This window comes from Pseudophryne corroboree, chromosome 2 (genome assembly GCF_028390025.1).
Source record: "Pseudophryne corroboree isolate aPseCor3 chromosome 2, aPseCor3.hap2, whole genome shotgun sequence".
In the NCBI taxonomy this organism is placed as follows: Eukaryota; Metazoa; Chordata; class Amphibia; order Anura; family Myobatrachidae; genus Pseudophryne; species Pseudophryne corroboree.
In genome coordinates this window covers 594,904,271-594,927,385 of record NC_086445.1, presented here as the reverse complement: position 1 = coordinate 594,927,385, position 23,115 = coordinate 594,904,271, and the positions used below count along the sequence as shown (strand labels likewise).

The 23,115-nt window shown below is 46.1% G+C and overlaps 1 protein-coding gene across 4 annotated transcripts in view; it reads right to left on the bottom strand.

Moving 5' to 3' along the window:
* Window positions 1–11,705: 11,705 nt before the first annotated feature.
* Window positions 11,706–23,115, bottom strand: part of SCMH1 (Scm polycomb group protein homolog 1) — a 157,763-nt gene continuing 146,353 nt past the window's right edge. For all 4 annotated transcript variants that reach the window (XM_063954624.1, XM_063954620.1, XM_063954625.1 and 1 more), the window contains 2 exons: window positions 14,412–14,542; window positions 11,706–12,334 (listed from right to left, as the gene is read on the bottom strand). In XM_063954624.1, coding sequence (XP_063810694.1) covers window positions 12,209–12,334; window positions 14,412–14,542 — 257 coding nt within the window. In that variant the 3' untranslated portion in view covers window positions 11,706–12,208. The remainder of the gene's footprint in view (window positions 12,335–14,411; window positions 14,543–23,115) is intronic.

Sequence of the window (23,115 nt, the reverse complement as noted above, 5' to 3'; positions counted from 1 at the left end):
TTTTAAGTGGGTCAACTTGCACAATTGGTGGCTGTCCAAATACTTTTTTGTCCCACTGTGGGGGTCATTCCGAGTTCGCTCGTTATATTTTTCTCGCAACGGAGCGATTAGTCGCTAATGCGCATGCGCAATGTCCGCAGTGCGACTGCGCCAAGTAAATTTGCTATGCAGTTAGGTATTTTACTCACGGCATTACGAGGTTTTTTCTTCGTTCTGGTGGTCGTAATGTGATTGACAGGAAGTGGGTGTTTCTGGGCGGAAACTGGCCGTTTTATGGGTGTGTGCGAAAAAACGCTACCGTTTCTGGGAAAAACGCGGGAGTGGCTGGAGAAACGGAGGAGTGTCTGGCCGAACGCTGGGAGTGTTTGTGACGTCAAACCAGGAACGAAACTGACTGAACTGATCGCAGTTGCCGAGTAAGTGTGGAGCTACTCAGAAACTGCTAAGAAGTGTCTATTCGCAATTTTGCTAATCTTTCGTTCGCAATTTTGATAAGCTAAGATTCACTCCCAGTAGGCGGCGGCTTAGCGTGTGCAAAGCTGCTAAAAGCAGCTTGCGAGCGAACAACTCGGAATGAGGGCCTGCGGCAACTGCGATCGGCCAGACACTCCTCCGTTTCTCCAGCCACTCCCGCGTTTTTCCCAGAAACGGTAGCGTTTTTTCACACACACCAATAAAACGGCCAGTTTCCGCCCAGAAACACCCACTTCCTGTCAATCACATTACGACCACCAGAACGAAGAAAAAACCTCGTAATGCCGTGAGTAAAATACCTAACTGCATAGCAAATTTACTTGGCGCAGTCGCACTGCGGACATTGCGCATGCGCATTAGCGACTAATCGCTCCGTTGCGAGAAAAATATAACGAGCGAACAACTCGGAATGACCCCCCGTGTGTATATATATACAACATAATTTGCTGTGCTATATAAGAAACTGATAATAAATATTTATAAAACATATATAAATATGTATATCTCTCCTTTCTTCCCCACACATGCCAGTCTGTCTCCCTCTCTCCTTCTTCCCACACCCCACAGTCTGTCTCTCCCCAGTGACCCCATGCTGCATTCCCAGCTCCCCCACCCTATCCCAAAGCCCTGTATCCCCTCACCAATCCACTCTTACCCCGGGGAGAGACTCACCTGCACTGAACTACCCAGTATCCATACCCAATCACTGCACAGCAGGTACCGTGCGGCCCTCACACCCCACCAGAAGAGGCCGGATTGGGGCACGGGAATACTGGCCAGTGGTGTTGCTGCCATATCACATAACTGCCTGCAACAGAGCTGGACCCAGAAGAGCGGGTATACACTTACACCACACAGTCAGTGTCCCACACAGCTTATTGCCCTGTTTGGATAAGATGGCTCACATCCTTGAATGGCACTAAGTGGTGTATCCGTGGGGCCACTCTGATCCATGGGGCCCGGTACAGGTGTCCCCTTTGACCCCCCCTGTTGCCGTCCCTGGCTGAAGGCTTACACACTTGTATCACTGAATTGCTAGGTAGTCCAGGTGCCTCCTCTTTTGTGTACTGAAGTATTTTATTGCAACATTGCGTTGGGGAGTGTATTATGTCTTTTAGCAGAATTGCAATAGACTGCAAATAAATGCAAATTAACTTGCATCTGCATTTATTAGCAATCTATGCTGAATCATGCCTAATTCAGCATGGAACGCATCTACGATGCGTTCGCATGCTGAAACCCTTCTGGAGTGTGCTGCTAAGCAATAGGTTTGCATTTTAGCATGGGGTGGGGGGGGGACTGCCATACAGGGTCGACTACTTGCCCTGTGCTGGCCGTCCCCCCGCATGCTAGTGTAAAGGGTTGTAGTTGTACGATTTCTCGCACAAAAACAACCCATGCTGAATCAGGGCCTACTGTACATATGGAAAGGGGATTTTGTGTTTTTCTTTAGAATGGAGATGCTGCACACTGGGGGATAAACAGTGAGCCTGACTCTAATAGGTCAGGTGTTGCACAATACCGTACAATTAACATGCAAATGCAGCACGAGGCGTCTGTAGGAAAAAGACGCCTCCTGACAGCATCCAAGTGTTGTGTCAGAAGACAGCATCGGATCACCATCGCAACCAAGCCTACTCAGACTGGCTGTCGGAAGGGGTAAGCCGGGTCCATGAAGTGTGTCCCCCCCCCCCATCCCCCCCGCCCATTTTGTAGAATGGTTTAGAACAGCACCACCCAACACTGCTGTATGTCAATCATGCTCTCGGTCACACAGGACCGGTTCCCCAACCAGGAATCAGGCCCATTGTTCAATGTCTCCCTATTTTGGAATTCGGAAGTCCCTTGCTTTGATTAATCTTCTCAGTTTCCAACCAATAGGGGATACTAAGTACTACCCAGTAGCATCTGTCTGGAGCAGATGAGCCCAGCTTTAGCAGTGGTGCAGGCCATGCAGATTATATTATTAAATTGATAGATGGGATAGACATTATTTATAACCTAGAGTTTCCCAAACTCCACAATTACAGACCAGGTTTTAAAGGATATCCATTCTTGAGCACAGTTGACTTAATTAGCACCTCAGTTAATATGATTTAACCATCTGAACTCAAGCATGGATATCCTTAAAACCTGGAATGCAATGGCAGTGTTTGGGAAACTCTGGGATAACCAATGAAACTATAGGAGCTGAGGTAGAGACACATTGAATGTGAAAATTAATAATATAGATGTTTCGTAGCTACTATATCAATAAAATAGGTAGACCACAGGTAAAGTTGAGAGATTTAACACTTAATGGCTTTGGCAGCTGACTAAACAATATTAATCTTCTATGAAACACACCAGATGTGCCATCACAATAGTAATTAATATATTTCTATGACGATCACTGTTCATAATCTCACTGATGTTTGAACAAACCATGGATATACCTTGAATGCAACAAGATCCCACAGAGCACAATGTAATGCACCACAGGTAAATGTTAAAGACAGCTGCGAATATAACCCTGTAAACACTTACCAGCCCTGATCCTCTGTAATCCAGATCAGTAGGGCACCTGCTTTATGGCATCATCTCACCATACATACATTATGTAATTACAGGTTGAGTATCCCTTATCCAAAATGCTTGGGACCAGAGGTATTTTGGATATCGGATTTTTCCGTATTTTGGAATAATTGCATACCATAATGAGATATCATGGTGATGGGACCTAAATCTAAGCACAGAATGCATTTATGTTTCATGTACACCTTATACACACAGCCTGAAAGTCATTTTAGTCAATATTTTTTATAAATTTGTGCATTAAACAAAGTGTGTGTACATTCACATCATTCATTTATGTTTCATATACACCTTATACACACAGCCTGAAGGTCATTTAATACAATATTTGTAATAATTTTGTGTATTAAACAAAGTTTGTGTACATTGAGCCATCAAGAAAAAAAAAGGTTTCACTATCTCACTCTCACTCAAAAAAGTCCGTATTTCGGAATATTCCGTATTTCGGAATATTTGGATATGGGATACTCAACCTGTATTATTATTATTATTTTTTTTCTTCTTCATTTTGAAAGTTGGTTCTAATTTATTTACTTGTGATTGGAATAATGGTGGGGACAATACAAGATAGGTGGAAAAAAATGGTGATTATTCTTTACATAAATAGCTCTAACGAACAGGGCCCTCTTCATTTTCCTTTCCTTGCTTATACCATCATCTCCTTGCCATGCCAACAACGGCAACTAACCCTTGTGTTTTTCCGCCCTGCTGCTTATAGAGGTATTATACTATACATGTATTACGTGTCAGTATGGGGGAGAAGCCGCATCAGCGCATGTTATGTGTACTGATACCGCTTCTCCCCCATGTAAGACACTGGCGGTATTGTTCATTCTGTTTTTCTTTATGTACTGTGTAAAGCACTGCAGAACCCTTATGGTGCCATATAAATAAAGGATAATAATAATAAAAAACACATGCAGGAAAATAAGACTAATTATGTGGAAATATGATCAGCAATGTTTGCAAAGCATCTTATTTCCAATTTAATGTAAAAAAAATGGGGCCAACTGGTTTAAGTAAAACAGAAAATCAATTATACATGGCAGGAATAAGCAGTGCTGAGGAGGTGACCACAATCCCATCCTAATACATCCTCGTTTTACTTATACGGCAATAAAATACTGAAATATAAATGGCTGAAAGTCCTCCACTAAAGACCTTGGAGATGTCAGTTGTAACCTACATACTGAGAAGTTGTACATTACAGCATATGTGAGAGAGAAAATCAAATAGCAATTGAGCTCTTCCACCCCCTAACTGTATATTATTTTTAGCTTCCTTAATAGATTTATTGTTTCATTAATTAACTCAATACACAAATACAGATAAAATTCCTTCCTCAAATCCCATAAAAATATTGCATAGGAGATTGATAGGGTAACCCAGGACAGACTATGCATGCAGACAGATGTTTCCGTTTACGCAATACTAGTAAATTGTGGCCATCATGGGACACAGCAATTACAAATCATCTATTTGGATCACCCCATAGGAAACTAAAGTGCTGCAAAATGGGCAGTCGCTGGCAAGAGATCAATCACCTGAGAAGGAGTGACTGACAATTATTCCTGTCATTTATAGGTTTACCATATTATCCCTTTACACTGGGACATTCATGAATTACAGTTTCTGTGACTGGCTGACTTCAATCCTGTATTCCACTTGGCTTTAATCTGTCATAGAACATGTATAATGTATGAGTGTCCCAGTTTAAAGGGAAACTATGGAAAGCAGGGACGCATCTAGAGAGGAGGAGGTCCGTTTGCGGTCTCCTTCTGGGCTCCCTCCTCTGTAGCTGGCGGCACTGTACCTCTGGGCAACTAGAGTCACTAGAGGATCCTACTGCTGTCCTAGAGTCTAGAGCGCATGCACAATTCTCCGGGAAGATGGTGCGGCAGTCATTTTCCCAGTGATTTTTCCTACTGCACATGCGCAAAACACTGGGAAAATGGCCAGCACGCCATTGTCCCAGTGATTTCTGCAGTTCTGCTGAGGCGCCGCGGGACTCCGGAGGGTGAGTATTGAAAATAATGGATGTAGGGTTTGTGGTGTGGGCCCCCCTGCACCCATTATAAATATGGCAGTATTGGTAAACCTAGTAATTTAATACTCAGTTTTTTACATTGTTGCAACACTGTTACCGCACGCTGCAAAGAATAGACTATAAATGTAAAAAGAGGATTTTGGTACTTACCGATAAATCCATTTCTCTGAATCCTCTAGGGGACACTGGAGTCTTATACAGTAGGGGTGTGAAGCTTGCAACCGGAGGTGTGGCACAATCTAAAATTAGCATTGTCTGCACAGCCGGCTCCTCCCCCTTCATATCGCTTCTCCCTCAGTTTGAAAAATTTGACTGAGAGAATAGGACATGATATTAGAGCACCTGGCGAGGAACCGAACCGTACAACATATCAAACAGCATCCAAGAAACTCTTAACAGAAAAACCAACGCTGTTTGTACGAACTGTTTGAACAAGAACTTTGAACACAGCAGGGTGACAGCACCGAGGCGGGCGTCCAGTGTCCCCTAGAGGATTCAGAGAAATGGATTTATCGGTAAGTACCAAAATCCTCTTTTCTCTCTCATCCACTAGGGGACACGAGTCTTATACAGTAGGGGACGTCCCAAAGTTATCCCCAAGGGAGGGAGTGCTGTTGATGGCCTGCAAAACTAAACGTCCGAACTTAGAATCTCCGGACGCCAAGGTATCAAACTTGTAAAAGTATGCGAATGTGTGGGCTGAAGACCACGTTGTCGCTCTGCAAAATTGAGTAGTGGAAGCACCTCGAATAGCCGCCCATGAGGCAGTCACTGAACTGGTATTATGAGCACCAGTCTGAACTGGAAACTGCTTACCACAGGAAATATTAGCCTGCCGATTGGCAAGGCTATTCCATCTAAACAAAGACTGCTTAGATGCCGGCCAACCCTTCTTTGGACCAACCAATGGTCCGAACGTCTAAAGGACGACGTAACTTGTACGTATATTCGTAAACTCGGACAACATCCAAAGACACGTCCCCATCTGCGAATCCCTGAAAGGATGGGACCACAATCGGTAGGTTTACCAGAAACCCTGAAACAACCTTAGGAAGGAAATCGGCTCATGTACGGAGCGTGGCCTTCTCCTTCTGGAAAATTAACAAAGGACTCTAACCTGATAGGGCTCCTTACGCCGAAACCCTTCCGGCCGAAGCCAAGGCAAGTAATAACGTGACCTTCCAAGAGAGATATTGCAGGTCTGTTCTTTCCAACGGCTCAAAAGATGGTGATCTCAAAAAGTCCAACTACAAATTTAAGTCCCACTGCGCAGTGGGAGGACGGAAAGGAGGTTGTATCCCTGTAAAAAGGTTTAAACCTCTTGTAAGGACGCTAACCGCTCTTGAAAGAGGATGGAGAGAGTCGAAACTTGAACCTTCAAGGAACCTAGTCTTAGTCCTTCATCTAGACCAGCTGGAGTGAAAAGTAGAAGTCTGGGTAAGTGGACGTTCGTCGAATTCCACATGTACTTCTTCTAATGTCTGCAGTCGTACATGGGTGTCACCGGCTCTCTAGCAGCGATCATCCTTAGGAATAGCCGTTCTTGGTATCCCTCCCACTCTTAAGATCAAACGTAGCCTGTTCAGGTCTGAGTGGAGGAACGGCCCCTGATATAGCCGGTCCTGCCTTCGAGGTAACCGCCAAGGGTCCTCCGCTAGTATCCCCCGTAAGTCCGAGTACCAACCTCTACAGGCCCAACTCGGTGCTATGAGAATTGCCCATACTCGCTCTCGTATTACTCCTTTTTGAAGAATTCGGGGTATGAGTGGGATAGGTGGAAAAATGTAAACCCTTCTGTAACACCAAAGAAGTGTCAGAGTGTCCACTTCCTCTGCTGCTGGATCCCTTGTCCTGGACACATACCTGGGCAGCTAATGATTCTGTCGAGATGCCATAAGGTCCACCTGAGATAGACCCCATCTACTCACCCTCCTGTCGAAGATATGTGTAAGCACCACTCGCCTGGATGCAGTCCTGGCGACTGTGATAATCTGCTTTCCGGTTCACTGTTGACCGCTGACTATATCTTCGGCTAAGAGAAGCGAATTGTAAACTGCTTCTCAGTTCGAGAATGGTTATGGGTAAACCGCTCTCCAGTAAAGTCCATTTGCCCTGAAAGTGATGGGTCTCTAGGACCGCTTCCCCAACCTCTGAGACTGGCATTTGTTGTGAGAATCCTCCAAGCTTAAATTCCAAATTCTTGCCTGCTGCAAGGTTTTAGTGGAACGACCACCCAATTAAGGAGATCCGTATCTCTTGTGGAAATCGGATCCCTCGATGCAGGAGCCAGTGTGACCCTGGTCCCTGAGCAGTAAGGTTCATTGGGAATGGTCGTAATTGAAGTCAGCTGTACTGGAGAGCCTCGAAAGACGTCACCATCATCCCGAGAAGTTGCACAGAGAGGTGCAGGGAGACCGTCTTTGTCCTCAGTACCTGAGTCACTAGTCTCTGTAGGTCCTGGATCTTGTTCTCTGGTAAGAAAGCCCTCAATCTTACTGTGTCCAAGATGAGATATAGGAATGGATCCGTTGCATTGGTCTGAGGTTAGGTTTCTGGAAATTCACCACCCATCCATGTTGAATGAGAAGTTGATAAGATGTCTGAGCATCCTTGATGAGCCTTTCTTGAGAGGAGGCTTTGATCAGGAGATCGTCTCAATCCTGCCACCACTACTGCCATGATCCTCATAAAGAGTCCTGGGGCTGATGATAGACCAAATGGTAGGACCCTTCATTTGGAAAGGATCCTGCACCAGTGCAAATCTTAAGTAAGCTTGGTGGGGGCACAAATCGGGATATGCAGGAATGCATCCCTTATGTCCATGTATACCATTAACTCTCCTAGTTCCAAAACTGCAACAACTGACTGGATTTACTACATCCTGAATCAGCAAACCGTTAGGAACTGGTTTAAAACTTGTAAAACTTAGTAATGGTCTGACCGGGCCATCCAGTTTTGCACTACCAAAAGATTTGAATAAAATCCCGTTCCACTTTGAGAATCTGGGACTGGCGATATAACCCTCTGTATGTAGGAGTCTTTGAATCTGCCGCCTGTAATGCTACTGCACGCAACGGACACCTAATCCCTCGTGCTCTAAAAAAAACCGGACTGTGTGTACGTTTCTGAAAGTCTATCCTGTCACTTGGAAATATCTTCCAATACTCCGCCCACTAAGGGGGACCCGAGTTGAGCAGAAAGACTGTCATGCCATGGGTTTGTGAGCAGGTTTGTTCTGCTTTCAGGTTGTCGACACTGAATGACTCCTATCCCTGGTTCCACGAGTTTGTTGCTCCAAAACCTCTCCTGGCTCGGTACGACAGTGAACGAGTGAATTTAAACACTGGTCTCGAGTACTCTCCACTAACGTGTGAAGTGGTTCTCGAGTAAGAAGTAGGTAGAAAGGTAGATTTCACTGCAGTTGCCTGCGAAATCCACTTGTCTAACTCGGGACCAAATAACATTCTCTGAGCCATAAAATTCTTCTAGCCGAAATGGCAGGAACCGAGATGCGGGACGTTATTTTATTAGCGTCCTTTGAAGCCTGTCACATATAAGTAGGTAATTCTCGAATATGCTCTGCTTACTGAGAAACCTCCTCCATGCTACTTATTCACGCCCAGTCCATGTGACAATGTGCTGGTACAAAAATTGGTTTTGATGCAGTGTGCGACCTGACATATCCTTTAGGGCGGTCACGCTAGGCTTAGGTGACAGTGCCTTTTTGAAAATGCCCAGTAGGCGGCACCTCCCATTTAACCATTACACTTTTTGATAAAGGATTTTTAAATTCAAACCTCCTTGGCACTTGAAAGCGTTTATCAGGTTGCTTCCAAACATTCGCCATCTGAGTCTGGAGAGTTGAGGAATAGGGAGCACTACTGGCAACGATTGTGGGATACGAATCAATCGAAAACTCTCTGTATCCTTAACTTCTTACTCCCTGAAGTTTAGGGTCTCTATAACCGCTTCTATAAGGGAATCTAAACTCCTGATCTAAGGCAGACTTAAGTATCTTGCCTCTATCTATAATAAGACCCCCTTCCTCCTTTGTGTAAGATGAGGATGGTTCTCTTAATCGCCTTGTTCGCAGTGCTTAATGCTTGCGCAGGAGGGATTAATTTAAATCAGAAATCCCTCCATAGTCCTTGAGAATCCCTCAGTCCTTTCCGACTGCTGTTTGCGGGAATCTGACAGTTATCTTGAAATACCTGTTAGGGCTTGCTCCCATGACCTTGGTGGAGCCTTCCTCCCGTGCTGGGCGCCCTTAACTAGACAGGTAACGCATACCCGGGAGCCGCTCACCCTTGCTCATCTTACTGCATTTTGTGCAAACATAATAAGTCTTAGTGTTTTTGGTAAGTGCTTTTGACATTTGAAGCCGTACCCCATAGAACGCTCCTCAGTGCTTTCCCCCTTTATAATAGGAACAGAAAGACCGTAACGGGTGATGGGAGTAAAGGTACACTGGATTCATCTAGCTGGATCTTTCTAAACACTACACACAAATCAAAAAATAAATAAAACATTTATAATAATAATATCACCAGCCTCGGTGCAACCCTCGCACACCCAACTGTATTTCAGTTCTGAGGTCGGGGTTGTGATCCAGTCTTTCCCATCATTTCATCGGGATCTTTTGATTAGAAGTCCCTTGAAAATCTAAAGCATAAAAATGCCTGTCAGAATACATTGAAAATCCATTGCAGCAGAGTCCTAAATACAAATGTCCAGTAGAGGGAGTAGTTGCTCTATTATAATAACCCGTCCCTCTGCTCTGTGTCTATTCTATAGGTAATAACGCCTTAGAGAGTCCTTTTGGCGCCTCTATTCATTTAAAAATGGCCGCCATTTATTTAATAAATATATATTACTAAGGCTCTCTGGGTCCTTCCTAGGGTCACTCTCCCCCCTTAACGGCTGCCCCAGGCCAGACTTACTAGCAAGAAGGTCAGCTTCTATTAATTTCCCCCTTCTTTGTCACCCTCAGCCCTCCGCTGGCAGCGGGAAGGTACGAGAGACCATCTGAGCGGGCGGTGGACGCACTTCCCAAGCGCCCCGTAGTGTGTGTGATTGCTACTGACTGGCGCGCTGTGTCTCCCTCCGCTGGCGGTGGGAGAGGACGAGAGATCATTTCAGCGTGCGGCGGGAGGTCAGCGTGCGTCCCCGCTGTATGTGAGGATGCCGCCGCTGACAGCCGCGATGTGTCTCCCTCAGCCCTCCGCTGGCGACGGGAGTGGGCGAGAGACCATTACAGCGTGCGGCGGGAGGTCAGTGCGCTTACCCACTGTATGTGAGGATGCCGCAGCTGACAGCCGCGATGTGTCTCCCTCCAATGAAGAGGGGGGGCGGGGAGCTGACATGCAGCGTGAGTAGAAGCCGGCCAGGGAGGAATCATTCTTGTTTGAGCCCGCGCTGTGTGTTTAAAAGAAGGGGGGGGGGGAGCTGCGCTGCTAGTCCGCCAGGACTTAGGTTACAGGAAGCCTGGAGGCAGCAGCGTGCACACTGGCTAGATAATAATAATAATTCTTTTAAAGCCTCAAGCTGTGGGAATTGGAAGGAGTCTGCTAATAGCCTCTGCCTTTCTATCTAAGGCCCATTATTAACCACCAGTACTCACTGCCCATGGAAATGCTGACTCTGTGCTCCGGATTTTCCATAGAGATGCAGATCCCTTCATATGGGATCATTGTCTCTCTAATTCAAAGGCTTTTGTCCCCCTTTTCATTAGGTTGACGCAGCCTGAGTTTTCTGTAATGGAGCAGGAGCTCCTTATGTGCCTGTTACCTCCTTGGCACAATTTTTCAAACTGAGGGAGGAGGGATGTGAAGGGGGAGGAGCCGGCTGTGCAGACAATGCTAATTTTAGATTGTGCCACACCTCCGGTTGCAAGCTTCACACCCCTACTGTATAAGACTCCAGTGTCCCCTAGTGGATGAAAGAGAAAGTTGATATTAATGGTAATGCAGCAGGAATTTAAGAACCTTTGACACACATTGGGGGATATTCAATTGTTTGAAAAGTCAGTTGGGTGGCTGTTTTTTCCTATCTAATAGACAGGAAAAAAACAGACACCCAACAGACTTTTCAAACAATTGAATATCCCCCATTGAGTCTTTACTACAGATAAATACCAGCTGGCCCATTTTGTCTTATTCACAGTATAAACTCTGACTCAGATTATGCGGTTGTCCATGTGAACATCAGAGGCATGCAAGGCAACCGAATCAATGACCGGAATATCTTTTCAGGTTGCTCTAGCCGAGTTCCGTTTGGAACGCACCAGAGGTAATATCAGTCCATGTGCACCTGTGAATAAGCGCTTTCACTTAATAATGCAAAAAAAATAGCATTACTTGGATGTTTCACAGTTATGGAAATTGGATGTTAACCCGTTATGTGTAATAAATACTTGTCTTTATAATAAATAACCATAACTGTACGGATAAAAACCATTACTATTGCTAAAGAGTCCTAAGATTATGGAAAGTAGATCTATTTACGTCCAGTTTGTATGATAACCCTTAGGGTATTTTCTTAAGAAACAGATATTTAGCACTTCTTCCCAAGAGATGCTTAGTATCACATTATGGATATTTATGCACAAAGCCAGGGGCAATGGAGCTGGATTTATTCTTAATACAATTACATTATAAACTGTAGGTCTTCTATATTTCCCATGTACAAGATTATGTAAAGTAAATTCCTGTTAACTCCAACAAAGCATCAGATTGCAAGCGTTTGTGGCCAATAATTCATTGTGCCTCCTTTATTCTACTATGTACAGCGCTGTGTGCACTGCCAGTGCTATATAAGATAAGAAAAGTATTGTCTGAATTAAATCAGAGCACATAAGGGTGTAGGATAACCTACAACCCCTCCAAAAACGTAATGCCTTCATTTCCTCTCTTCCAATAATGTGAAATATCAACGACAAGTTCACAGGATTGGAGGAACATCTCATAGATTAGGAACGGTGATTTGAAACCCCCAGAAAATGGGGTTTATAGGGCTTTGAGTCATTCCTCTCAGGGTGACTTTTCAAAAGGTTGCTGAGGCAGCAGAGTCCTAGGCACGACCATCTAAAAAGTGTTGCCAGGCAAGATGTCATGGTCAGAACTTCCCTTGCTTCAATTTATCTATGTGGTGAGACAACTTCAGAGCAGGACCCAACTTTAGACCCATATATTTCATCATGACATCACTTCTCAGCAGGAGCAACGCTTTCCCATCAATTTCCTGAAGAGGAGAAACAAGAACAGGTGAGAGCATATAGATGGTGCATCTATGTTACCAGAGAACACAAAACCGAATATAGGGGACTATTCAGACTTGATCGGATGATTTTCGGCTGTCTGCTCAAGCGCTGCGGCTGCAGTGAGCGTGTGTGACCAATCACAATACAATTGCATCCTGAAAGGCGTTTGGGAGCTGTGACGCGGGATTGGGGGGGGAGCAGGAAATGCAGACAAGTCATGACCGCTTTTCGGGGAAGCCTGATGACGTCACCTGCGTTTCCTGAGATTGGAAACAACCCTGGCTGCATATACAGGGGTCGTCCTCTATTTCCCAAATCTGCTATGCAATCGCAATGTAACTGCGATCGCAACGCAGAGCTGCAGCATACATGCTGGGCGGCATGGAATCTGAATAACCCCTATAGATTCAGGATTAATATGTATAGCAATTGTCATAAAATCATTTGAAAAGCCTTCATGATAATTTTATATAAAATAAAGCCTGTACATTACTGTGCTAAATAAATACCTGAAAACCCTAGCCTACCAACCTACATCACCACAGCATGCTGTATAGAAAGCTTCTATTGCTTAGGAAGGTGGTACTTCTGTATCTTGCATTATACAGTATATTACAGATGGGTTGTGGCTGTGTGACCGACGCTGGAGATCCGGGCGGTCAGCATACCAACCCCAGAGTGCCGGCGGGTGGAGGGGACCATGCTTTGCTCGCCATGCAGCGGGCTCGATGGCTCGCTATGCTCACCACCGGCTCTATTCCCACATTATGGGCGTCGTGGACACCCACAAGTAGGAATAGTCCTTGTTAGTCGGCATGCCGACTGTCAGGTGTTTGATCGCTCAGGATCCCAGTGTCAGCATGGTGAGCGACGGGATCCCGAGCACCGGATCCCTTATAGAAGTGTCCTCATGATACAACAATGCCGCAGTTCGCTACACAGACACTCTTGGAGCGGCAGGTCCTGTGAGACTCTGCTGGCATTGGGTGTCTTTTTGCCGAAAATGCGTCTTACTTGCAACAGGAGACTTTGCTGATTAATTTGATATATGACACGCTTATATCTGTGTGTGACTGAGTCTCTGAATCTGTACACAAGTGCGACAATGTAGCAGACGCAGCTTTTTTCCAATACAAGTTCCGCTATGCTCTGTACACAGTCTCAGCCACACACAGTATACAAGTGTTGCATATCGCATTAACCAGCATAGTCTCCTGGTGCGCATTGCATTGTGACTAAGACAAAAAGAGGACACCTGACTCTAGCAGTGTTACACGGGACCTGGTGGCTTACTCGCGGCAAGCATCTTGCTCGCATGGCGTATTGCAGTTACATGTATGAGGACATATCTGTAGACAATACTCTGCACAGAATGATGACTGAAAGCTTACTGAAACCTGCCCACTTAACAGTACAGCATTAGGAAGGAACTATATAATTTGGGGGAAGTCACCAGACAATAGTTGCTAAAGAGTCGAAGCATTTGAAAGTGTGGACTCCACCTTTCCAATGTGGACGCCACCATATACAGTAAGCAAGAGTCATTATGGGGGATCACCAGACTACAGCTAATTGTGGGCTGCATCAACTGAAAGAGTTGCTCTGAAGTGGCAGTACAAGGTTGAAGGAGATATCTTCTGCAGTGTAAGGGTTAATGTCTGGTGATCACACTAATCACTAGCTTTTATTGGGGCATCTACCCTTTTTACAAAAAAGTGACATCATGCATGCCAGCGATGACAGCATATCCTGATTGACACGTAGCCCGCCAGCAAGTCCCTGCCGGTTATGTAAAAGATTTATCTTTGTAGCCTCCCGCTAGCAGCGGGTGACAAGTAGCACTCTGTTTTATTGTACATGTGGAAAACGAGTCCCACTCATCTGCAGTGAAGGAGTTATGTACTTAATGACACTAATTGTTGTAAATAGAGAGTCTTGCAATATAAAAGAAAGAAATAGTTTGTTTTATGTGAATAGATGATTCTGACAATATACACAATGACTGTCCTACAATGTATGTATTTAGTTTGTCCCTTGGTTAAAACACACAGAACTCACATGTTTGCGGAAAAGCTCAGCATGTGATCCCAGCTGAGGATCAGCTTCTCTGACAAACTGCATAACATCCTCCATGTTCCATAGGGATGGGTCCCGAGACCCTTGTCGACCACTCACGTACCTCTCTGACTCTATGGAAGGACAAATGAAAGGAGACAGCGTGACACTCTGCCCTCTACTTGGGCCACCAATGGAGAGATCTATTAAAGGTGTATTCATGATATGAAAGGTACTGAGGGGGTCATTCAGGTTTGTTAGCAAACCAAAAAAGAACACTAATGGGCAAAACCATGTTTCACTGCAGGTGGGGCAGATGTAACATGTGCAGAGAGGTAGATTTGGGTGGGTTATATTGTTTCTGTGCAGTGTAAATACTGGCTGCTTCATTTTTACACTACAATTTAGATTTCAATTTGAACAAACCCCACCCAAATCTAACTCTCTCTGCACATGTTACATCTGCCCCACCTGTAGTGCAACATGGTTTTGCCCATTAGTGTGCTTTTTTGGTTTACTAACAAACCTGAATAAGACCCAGAGTCTCTTAATTCATAATTTCTTGTTAAAGTAATTACAGCAATGTGTATATCTGTAAAATGTGGAAAACATTTGCTCACATACAATGATATAGCCAGGGCCTGCACACCCAGTACTCTCTCTCTCACACATCCACACTTGAGATTGACATTAAAAAAAATGTACACCAATACACGTTATTAAAATAAACAGTAACAGTGGACATTAATAGAAGTAAGAATGCAATAAACTACAAATTGGGTGTCACAGGAGGCAGATTGTATTTTAAGGCATAATTAAACATTTAAGAACAGAGAATATATACCAAAAATGTCAAAATCATTGTAGAAAATGCCGCACTCTCACTCCAAAAGAGAGTATACGGGTGAGATATTACATCAATGCTTAGTGGATTCCGTTTCATTTGTCTTTGTCTATAAAACCGTTATAGAAGTAGTAATAGAGGGCGGAGAAACAATTTATGTAATGTACTACATATTGGCAGCCATTGCGCAGCATCAATATTCATCCTGTCTATTCACTAGAAGCTTGTGTCTTGGTGGTAGCACTACTTTATTCAGTTCCGGTTGTAGCACTGCGATCGTAGCAGAACGGCAAATGCTGAGATCTGCACAGCAGGATCCGCCCAGTGTGTTAAAAGTCCGCCAGCACAGAACAAGCCACCTGCCAATGTGTTTGCAAGTCTGCGAATGCAGCCGCAGAATTGTGAATGCATCGAAAAAATTGATCACCATCGACAGTTGTGATTGACCCAAAGCTACTCTGAATAATGAGAATGCAGTCGCATCGGGCACCATATTTTAAGTCGCAGCTGATGTCAGATGCACGCCCTGAAAACGGGCAAGACACTTCTGTGTTTTCTCAACCACACCCCTCAAACGCCATGTGTACTGCCATGAACGCCTGCCGCCTGTCAATCAACCTGCGATCACATCCCAGCAAAATGCGTTTGCACCACATGCGTAGACGGCCGATAATCAGCTGATCTGCGATTTTGCAAATTTAAAACTGAACTTGAATAAGGTCCAAAAAACTGGTCAGTACGCTGAAGAAATAATTAACATAACTTTTTTCTTTTGATGTCAGGAATTATGCAATATTGATTTAAAAATAATCAGAATTGCTCCTGGCCGGATCATCGCAGCGGTTGAGTGAGTCCTGAGCTTTGCAGAGACTGCATAAACCTTTGTTTGTGCAGCTCTCTGCACAAGCGTTCGCACCCCTGAACATCAACTACTCCCTCGTCCTGTAGGCGGCAACTACCTGATCACAGCACTGCAAAAATAGGATTTTGATTATCTACCGGTAAATCCTTTTCTCGTAGTCCGTAGAGGATACTGGGGTTCCATTTAGTACCATGGGGTATAGCCGGGTCCACTAAGAGCCATGGGCACTTTAAGAAATTGATAGTGTGGGCTGGCTTCTCCCTCTATGCCCCTCCTATCAGACTCAATCTAGGAAACTGTGCCCGAGGAGACGGACATACTTTGAGAGAAGGATAGATAAAGACAGTGGGGAGATTCCGAACCAGCACACACAAACAAGAGGAAAGCCAAGCTAACCCAACTTTAAACAGGAACAGCAACAGCTGAACCAACATTACTTAACCAAGTAACAGTGCAGGAAGAATAAAGCACTTGGCGGGCGCCCAGTATCCTCTACGGACTACGAGAAAAGGATTTACTGGTAGGTAATTCAAATTCTATTTTCTCTTACATCCTAGATGATACTGGGTCCCACATTAGTACCATGGGGATATACCAAAGCTCCCAAACCGGGTGGGAGAGTGCTGAGGTTCCTGCAGAACTAACTGACCAAACTGAAGGTCCTCAGAGGCTAAAGTATTGAACTTGTAGAACTTAGCAAATGTGTTTGAACCTGACCAAGTAGCTGCTCGGCAGAGCTGTAAAGCCGAGACACCCCAGGCAGCCTCCCAGGAAGAACCCACGACCTAGTAGAGTGGGCCTGTACAGATTTTGGAACAGGCAAGCCTGCCGTGGAATAAGCATGCTGGAAAGTGAGCCTGATCCAGCGTGCAATTGACTGCTTTGAAGCAGGACACACAATTTTATTGGGATCATATAGGACGAACAGCGAGTCAGATTTTCTGTGACGAGCTGTCTTCTTTACATATACCTTCAAAGCCCTCACAACATCCAAAGACTTTGAAGTAGTGGAAGTGTCAGAACCACAATAGGTTGGTTGATGTGAAATGCAGACACCACTTTCGGAAGAAATTGCTGACGAGTTCTGAGTTCAGCTCTGTCCTCATGGAAAATTAAAATAAGATTTTACTTACCGGTAAATCTATTTCTCGTAGCCCGTAGAGGATGCTGGGGACTCCGTAAGGACCATGGGGAGAGACGGGCTCCGCAGGAGACATGGGCACTTTAAGAAAGAATTTAGTTCCTGGTGTGCACTGGCTCCTACCTCTCTGCCCCTCCTCCAGACCTCAGTTAGAGAACTGTGCCCAGAGAAGATGGACAGTACGAGGAAAGGATTTTTGTTAATCCAAGGGCAAGATTCATACCAGCCACACCAATCACACCGTATAACTTGTGATAACAATCCAGTAAACAGTATGACAATAACATAGCATCAGTTCACGCCCGATGCAACAATAACGTAACCCTTATTGAAGCAATAACTATATACAAGTATTGCAGAAGAAGTCCGCACTTGGGACGGGCGCCCAGCATCCTCTACGGACTATGAGAAATAGATTTACCGGTAAGTAAAATCTTATTTTCTCTAACGTCCTAGAGGATGCTGGGGACTCCGTAAGGTCCATGGGGATTATACCAAAGCTCCCAAACGGGCGGGAGAGTGCGGATGACTCTGCAGCACCGATTGAGCAAACATGAGGTCCTCCTCAGCCAGGGTATCAAACTTATAGAATTTTGCAAAGGTGTTTGTACCCGACCAAGTAGCAGCTCGACACAGCTGTAGTGCCGAGACCACTCGGGCAGCCGCCCAAGAAGAGCCCACTTTCCTAGTGGAATGGGCCATGATCGATTTAGGTAACGGCAATCCTGCCGTAGAATGCGCCTGCTGAACCGTGTTACAGATCCAGCGAGCAAGAGTCTGCTTTGAAGCAGGGCCGCCAAGCTTGTTGGCTGCATACAGAACAAACAGTGCTTCTGTTTTTTCGGACTCTAGCCGTCCTGGCTACATAAATTTTCAAAGCCCTGACCACATCAAGGGACTCGGAATCCTCTAAGTCCCGTGTAGCCACAGGCACCACAATAGGTTGGTTCATATGAAAGGATGAAACCACTTTTGGCAGGAACTGGGGACGTGTCCGCAATTCCGCTATATCCATATGCAAAACCAGATAGGGGCTTTTATGTGATAAAGCCGCTAATTCTGACACTCGCCTAGCCGAAGCCAGGGCTAATAACATGACCACCTTCCAAGTGAGATATTTTAACTCCACCGTTTTCAGTGCTTCAAACCAGTGTGACTTTAGGAAGCCCAAGACCACATTAAGGTCCCAAGGCGCCACCGGAGGCACAAACGGAGGCTGAATATGCAGTACTCCCTTAACAAAAGTCTGAACTTCTGGGAGAGAAGCCAATTCTTTTTGAAAAAAAATGGATAGGGCCGAAATCTGGACCTTAATGGAGCCTAATTTAAGGCCCAAATCCACTCCAGTTTGTAGGAAGTGAAGGAAGCGGCCCAGATGGAATTCTTCCGTAGGAGCATTCCTGGCCTCACACCAAGAAACATATCTTCGCCATATACGGTGATAATGTTTTGCTGTTACTTCCTTCCTAGCCTTTATCAGCGTAGGGATAACCTCCACCGGAATACCTTTTTCCGCTAGGATCCGGCGTTCAACCGCCATGCCGTGAAACGCAGCCGCGGTAAGTCTTGGAACAGACAGGGACCCTGTTGCAACAGGTCCTGCCTTAGAGGAAGAGGCCACGGATCTTCCGTGAGCATTTCCTGCAGATCTGGATACCAGGTCCGTCGTGGCCAATCTGGAACAACGAGGATTGTTCTCACTCCTTTTCTTCTTACTATTCTCAACACCTTTGGTATGAGAGGAAGAGGAGGAAATACATAGATGGACCGGAACACCCACGGTGTCACAAGGGTGTCTACCGCTACTGCCTGAGGGTCTCTTGACCTGGCGCAATACCTATGCAGCTTTTTGTTGAGGCGGGACGCCATCATGACTATCTGTGGCAGTTCCCACCGACTCACAATCTGTGCGAAGACTTCTGGATGAAGTCCCCAATCTCCCGGGTGTAGATCGTGTCTGCTGAGGAAGTCTGCTTCCCAGTTGTCCACTCCCGGAATGAACACTGCTGACAGTGCACTTACATGATTCTCCGCCCAGCCAAGAATCCTGGTGGCTTCACACATTGCCGCTCTGCTCCTTGTGCCGCCTTGGCGGTTTACATGAGCCACTGCGGTGATGTTGTCTGACTGGATCAGAACTGGTTGGTCGTGAAGTAAGGCCTCCGCTTGACGTAGGGCGTTGTATATGGCCCTTAGTTCCAGGATGTTGATGTGCAGACAAGTCTCTTGACTTGACCAAAGACCCTGGAAATTTCTTCCCTGTGTGACTGCTCCCCAACCGCGCAGGCTTGCGTCCGTGGTCACCAGGATCCAATCCTGAATGCCGAATCTGCGGCCTTCGAGAAGGTGAGCACTCTGCAGCCACCACAGGAGTGACACCCTGGCCCTGGGGGACAGGGTGATCAACCGATGCATCTGTAGATGTGATCCGGACCACTTGTCCAACAGATCCCATTGGAAAGTCCTCGCATGGAACCTGCCAAAGGGAATGGCCTCGTATGAGGCCACCATCTTTCCCAGGACTCGAGTGCAATGATGCACGGACACCTGTCTTGTTTTCAAAAGGTTCCTGACCAGAGTCATAAGTTCCTGGGCTTTTTCTATCGGAAGATAAACCCTTTTCTGGGTCGTGTCCAGAATCATGCCCAAGAAGGGCAGACGAGTCGTAGGAACCAACTGCGACTTTGGGATATTGAGAATCCAGCCGTGTTGTTGTAACACTTTCAGTGAAAGAGATACGCTGTTCAGCAACTGCTCTCTTGATCTCGCTGGAGATCGTCCAAGTACGGGATAATTGTGACACCCTGCTTGCCCAGGAGCACCATAATTTCCGCCATTACCTTGGTGAAAATTCTCGGAGCCGTTGAGAGACCAAACGGCAACGTCTGAAATTGGTAATGACAGTCCTGTACCGCAAATCTTAGGTACGCCTGATGAGGTGGATAAATGGGGACATGAAGGTACGCATCCTTTATGTCCAGTGACACCATAAAATCCCCACCTTCCAGGCTGGCGATGACCGCTCTTAGGGATTCCATCTTGAACCTCTTCAAGTATAGGTTCAGAGATTTTAAATTCAATATGGGTCTGACCGAACCGTCCGGTTTCGGAACCACAAACATGGTCGAAAAATACCCCCTTCCCTGTTGAAGGAGGGGAACCTCGACCACCACCTGCTGAAGATACAATTTTTGTATTGCATTTAACACTATCTCCCTCTCTAGGGGGGAAGACGGTAGGGCCGATTTGAAAAACCGGCGAGGAGGCACCTCTTCGAATTCCAGCTTGTAACCCTGAGACACAATTTCTATTGCCCAGGGATCCACCTGGGAGTGAACCCACATGTGGCTGAAATTCCGAAGACGCGCCCCCACTGGCCCCGACTACGCCAGTGGAGCCCCAGCGTCATGCGGTTGATTTTGCAGAGGCCGGGGAGGACATCTGTTCCTGGGAACTAGCTGTATTGTGCAGCTTCTTTCCTCTGCCCCTCCCTCTGGCAAGAAAGGACGCACCTCGGACTTTCTTGTTTCTTTGTGAACGAAAGGACTGCATTTGATAATGCGGTGCTCTCTTAGGCTGTGAGGGAACATAAGGCAAAAAATTTGACTTTCCAGCCGTAGCTGTGGAGACCAGGTCCGATAGACCTTCACCGAACAATTCCTCACCCCTGTAAGGTAAAACCTCCATATGCCGTTTTGAGTCGGCATCATCTGTCCATTGCCGAGTCCACAGGACCCTTCTGGCAGAAATCGACATAGCGTTTATTCTAGAACCCAGCAGACTAATGTCTCTTTGAGCATCTCTCAAATAAAGGACAGCGTCTTTAATATGCCCCAGGGTCAATAAAACAGTATCCCTATCTAGGGCATCAAACTCCTCTGATAAGGTATCAGTCCATGCCGCTACTGCACTACAGACCCAGGCCGACGCGATTGCCGGTCTGAGCAAGGTACCTGAATGTGTATAAATGGACTTCAGGGTACCCTCCTGTTTGCGATCAGCAGCATCCTTGAGGGTAGCCGTATCCTGGGACGGCAGGGCTACCTTTTTGGATAAGCGAGTTAAAGCTTTGTCCACCCTAGGGGAGGATTCCCATCATAACCTGTCCATTGGCGGGAAAGGATACGCCATAAAAATCCATTTGGAAATCTGCAGTTTTTTATCTGGAGATTCCCAAGCTTTTTCACATAACTCATTCAGTTCGTGTGTGTTACCTCAGGTTTCTTTCCCTTATACATATAAACCCTTGTGTTAGGGACAGGGGTTTCCTCTGTGATGTGCCTCCTTAATTGCTATAATCATATATCGGAGTGATTTAGCCAACTTTGGCTGTAACTTTGCATCATCGTAATCGACACTGGAGTCAGAATCCATGTTGGTATCTGTGTCAACAATTTGGGATAGTGGGCGCTTATGAGACCCTGACGGTCCCTGCGACATAGGATCAGGCACGGGTTGAGACCCTGACTGTCCCAATGCATCAGCCTTGTCTAATCTTTTATGCAAAGAATTAACATTATCATTTAAAACCTTCCACATATCCATCCAATCAGGTGTCAGCGCCGTCGGCGGAGACACCACATTCATTTGCTCCCGCTCCTCTCCCACATAGCCTTCCACATCAGACATGTCGACACAAGCGTACCGACACACCACACACACAGGGAATGTCCTTTCTGAAGACAGTTCCCCCACGAGGCCTTTTGGAGAGACAGAGAGAGAGTATGCCAGCACACACCCCAGCGCTATATAACCCAGAAATAACACAGTAACTTAATGTTAACCCAGTAGCTGCTGTTAATATACTTTTTGCGCCTAATTATGTGCCCCGCCTCTCTTTTCAACCCTCTTCTACCGTGAATCAGCAGGGGAGAGCCTGGGGAGCTTCCTCTCAGCGTGCTGTGGAGAAAAAATGGCGCTGGTGAGTGCTGAGGGAGAAGCCCCGCCCCCTCGGTGGCGGGCTTCTGTCCCGCTTAAATTTTATTTCTTTGGCGGGGGCTCCTACATATATACAGTGCCCAGCTGTATATATGTGTTTATTTGCCAGAATGAGGTCCCAAATGCTGCCCAGGGCGCCCCCCCCCCCCTGCGCCCTGCACCCTAACAGTGACCGGAGTATGTGTAGGTGTGTGGAGCAATGGCGCACAGCTGCAGTACTGTGCGTTACCTCCAGTGAAGATCACGAAGTCTTCTGCCGCCTGTGAAGTCTTCTTGCTTCTCATACTCACCCGGCTTCAGTCTTCCGGCTCTGCGAGGGGGATGGCGGCGCGGCTCTGGGACGGACGGCGAGGGTGAGATCCTGCGTACCGATCCCTCTGGAGCTAATGGTGTCCAGTAGCCTAAGAAGCAGGACCTAGCTTCAGAGAGTAGGGCTGCTTCTCTCCCGTCAGTCCCACGATGCAGGGAGTCTGTTGCCAGCAGAGCTCCCTGAAAATAAAAAACCTAACAAAAAACTTTCAATCAGCAAACTCAGGAGAGCTCACTGAAAAGCACCCAGCTCCTCTGGGCACAGAATCAAACTGAGGTCTGGAGGAGGGGCAGAGAGGGAGGAGCCAGTGCACACCAGGAACTAAATTCTTTCTTAAAGTGCCCATATCTCCTGCGGAGCCCGTCTCTCCCCATTGTCCTTACGGAGTCCCCAGCATCCTCTAGGACGTTAGAAAAATAGGGGCTCTTGTGAGACAGCCTAGAGACTGATGCGTGCACTATCGGTGGATTTTCCCATTTTTTCCTATCCTTCAGAGGAAAAGATGAGAGCAACCTTTTAGGGATTTGAAATTTCTTATCAGGATTAACCCACGGTTCTTCAAACAGGGTATTCAACTACTTTTCACGCAGGAAAAGTGACTGAGGACTTATT